This window comes from Frankliniella occidentalis, unplaced genomic scaffold, assembly GCF_000697945.3.
Source record: "Frankliniella occidentalis isolate FOCC.00 unplaced genomic scaffold, Focc_3.1 Scaffold13, whole genome shotgun sequence".
In the NCBI taxonomy this organism is placed as follows: Eukaryota; Metazoa; Arthropoda; class Insecta; order Thysanoptera; family Thripidae; genus Frankliniella; species Frankliniella occidentalis.
The window spans coordinates 1,076,015-1,079,265 of NW_026267143.1; the positions used below are offsets into that span (position 1 = coordinate 1,076,015).

At 64.4% G+C, this 3,251-nt stretch overlaps 2 protein-coding genes across 2 annotated transcripts in view; one reads left to right on the plus strand and one right to left on the minus strand.

Annotated features, from left to right (window-relative positions):
• LOC113217620 (lysosomal aspartic protease) overlaps window positions 1-3,251 on the plus strand; it is a 368,266-nt gene that overhangs the window by 49,083 nt on the left and 315,932 nt on the right. The window lies entirely within an intron of this gene.
• LOC113217612 (klarsicht protein-like) overlaps window positions 1-3,251 on the minus strand; it is a gene marked incomplete at its 5' end in the record, with an annotated part of 54,885 nt that overhangs the window by 6,817 nt on the left and 44,817 nt on the right. The window contains 2 exon segments of the mRNA XM_052263602.1: window positions 853-1,108; window positions 2,930-3,099. Coding sequence (XP_052119562.1) covers window positions 853-1,108; window positions 2,930-3,099 — 426 coding nt within the window.

Consider the following 3,251-nt stretch of genomic DNA (forward strand, 5'->3'; position numbering starts at 1 on the left):
GAGTGAGTGAGTGAGTGAGTGAGTGAGGTGGGGGGTGGGGGGCAAGGAGCGAGCGAGTGGGGAAATATAGAGAGAGGTTCGGAGAGAGGGCCCGCTCTCACGGCGCATTCCAGGGAGTGACTCATAGCCAGACTAGATCACCCTCCTCTCCCTCCTTTTCCAGTCGGTATCGGCGCGCGAATCACAGGCGCGCGGGCCTCGAGTGGAGTAGTGGAGTAGACTAGAGAGAGGGGCGTTAAACGTTCCAGATGATGCGCGTCCCGATGACTCATCACGGCGAGTCAAACTGGCTCATTAACGCTCAACAGCTAATTATGCGTCACGGATGCGCGATGGGGGCGGACAGGGGGCCTGTCTCTCAAACAGAGCGATATGCCCCTATCTAACAGCTTCATAACAGGTCGGCCACGCCCCGCCACGCCCCGCCACGCCCCGCCACGCCCTGACGCCTGACCCCCCGCTGACGCAGCACACTCGGCGCCCCTTCACTGACACCTGGGCAGCGGCCCCGGCCCCGCCGGCCCCGCCGATCAGATGGAATCAGAGCCACAGAATCTTGGAGGAGTCTGGGAGCGCACGGCCGGCCAGCCATTAGCAGTAAGTTGGGTTCGGCCGCGGCACGGCCGGGGAGGGGAGCGGAGGGGTCTTATGAGACGTACGGGCGAACGGCAAAGCGAAAGGCCCCCGCCGCCTGCCGCACGTGTGCGCGTGTGAGTGCGAGCGCCCGCGCGCCGGTGCATCGCACATGCGCTGGATTCCTGAGGCTGCCCGAGGCCCCAACAGGTTGCACACGACACTTCCTTTCACCTCGCGGCCCCGCCCCGCCCCGCCCCGCCCCGCCCTGGGGGTCACACTCACCTGCTCGCCCGGGACGCTGCTGGTCGCGCTGCTGGCGGCCGGCCCCTCGTGCTTCTCGCTCAGCGCCCGCGCCACCTCCCGCACCGAGGACGCCACCGCCGGGGACACGGCGCCGGACTGCAGCGCGCGGTCGACCTGCTGCAGGGCCTCCTGGTCCTGGCGCAGCGCCAGCCGCAGCTCCTGCAGGTGCTGCTCGAACTGCGTCCACGAGGCGCGCGTCTGCTGCAGCTCCTGCAGCTGCTGCTGCAACCTGCGAGCACACAAAGAGAGACGGGTTAGCAGGAGTCTGCTGCAGCTCCTGCAGCTGCTGCTGCAACCTGCAGACACATAAGAGAGACACATATCAGGACGAGTCAGCTGCAGCTCCTGAATCTCCCGCTGAAGAAAGAGTAGAGACAGATGTGTCCTTGCGAGAGGGTGGGTCCTGCCCCTGCCGCTGCGGACGAGACAAGGGCGTCGTCGGACAATCTCTAAGAGTTTGTTTTTTCCGCCCCTTCAGCTCTAACGCGGTGACGTCACGGTGACTTGGCGCTAAACTGACAGCAGAGTGAGTGGGCATCAAGATGTTTGTGCTGGCGGTGCTGGCCGCGGCGCGCAGCCCTGGACAGGACGCGCGGCCCGCCGGGCTCAGGCCGGGCTGTTGACAGGGCGACAGTTATTGGCCGAATGGTCCTGCGGGCAAACACCGGCCTGGAGTGGACAGCCGGGCCGCAGGGCCGCGCCGGGGGGAGGACAGATCCCTGATGGTGTTTATTGGCAAAGGTAATGAAAGAGAGGTCAGCTCTGCCCGTCCGCCCGCCCCTCTCTGCCCACTCCGAGTTTGCGGACGGCGGTCAAACATCTCCCCCTCCTCCGCCCACGCGGCCGACGCCTCGGCCGCATCGCCTTGAAAGAGAGCAAAGCAAAGAACTCCCTCCCCTGTAATTGCACGGGCGATAGCCACCCCACCCCACCCCGCTCCGCCCCGCCCCGCCCCGCCAGCCGCCATACAGCAACCGCGGCGCCTCGTGAGAAATACAGCGCCATAGGAATCAATGAGCTTATCTCGAGCAGAGTCCATCTGCGGCCGGGGCCGCTCCGCCCCGCTGGAGCCACATACGGGCCGAGCTGGAGCCGAGGGGGGCGGGCAGAGGCGCTGCAGGGCCGGCCCTGGAGGCCCTGGAGGGTAACGGCCCACACGACCTCCTCCCCGCCGACACAAGTTACCCCGTCTTCCTTACCTCCTTGCCATGCACCGACCCCCGTGCCGTGTGGCGCGGCCGGCGCGGGGCTCTCTGCGCACCGTCCATTGCTCGCGGAGGCTGCATACCAAGCAGCAGCAGCAGCCCCTGTGCGCCCGCCCCCTGTCCCTCCAGCCTCCACGCCCACCCCCTCCTAATTCCCACAAGCAATGCTCGCCTAACTAGCGCAGCACAGCGAGCTGCTGACCAAAAGGGACCCTAATATGATCAGCCGCGCCTCACGGCCTTGCTGCTCGCCCCTCCCCTCCCCCGAGCGCGCCCACAACTTTTCCTCTTTTACCCCCTCCCCCGCCCCCTTTTCGCTTTCCACCCTTGCTCGCTGGAGACGCGGCCGCTGGAGGTTTGTTTCACGGGCCGGGAGTGCCAAAGCCATCCGCTAAATGCTACCGGTCCGGCTGGAGGGTTGCAGCGGTGTGTCCAGCCCGGGCACGCCCCCAGCATTACAACATGCAAATGGCTGGAATCACGTGGGCTTTGGGCCCGCGGCCCGGGCCGGCCCGGCTGCAGGGTGCGCGCCAAAGGGTCAAGCCTCGGGGCGCGAGGTCCAGCCAGGGCCGGCCAGCCTCCTAATCCCGGACGGCCGACCGCGGCGCAGAGCTTTACAATAAAAACACCGCCACGGGCCATGGAGACACTGCCGATCACGCCACTCGATATCAGAATTCAGGAGTCAAAAATATTTCCGGGAAAATTTTGCACTTTTCAAAAAAAAAAAATCGGAGCAAATTGAAGGTTTCCAGATAAATTTGAAAAAAACATAATCTTTCCATGAAAAAAAATTGCGAGATTTTTAAAAATTAGAGATTACAATCCTCACGCTCGATACTTACATGTCCTCGGTGTCGTCGTAGAGGCGGTAGAGCTCGGTGAGCTGGTCGCGCAGCTGGGTGCCCTGCTGGCCGGGGGGTTGGCCCGGAGCCTGGACGCCGCAGCGGTGCACGGCGAGGTTGAGGGCGGCCAGGCGCTGCCGGCGCCGGTCCTTCACGGCCTCCAGCGCGTCCTGCGACAAACAACAGCGGCACCGTGAACAAGCCTGTGAATAATGTACGGACCGCCGAATTTAAATCGCTGCAGCCGAAGGCGGCGCGCGGCAAGAGCATCTGCTGGGGGCGGCGATCACATGTGCAGCGCCACAACACAATTTATTCACCG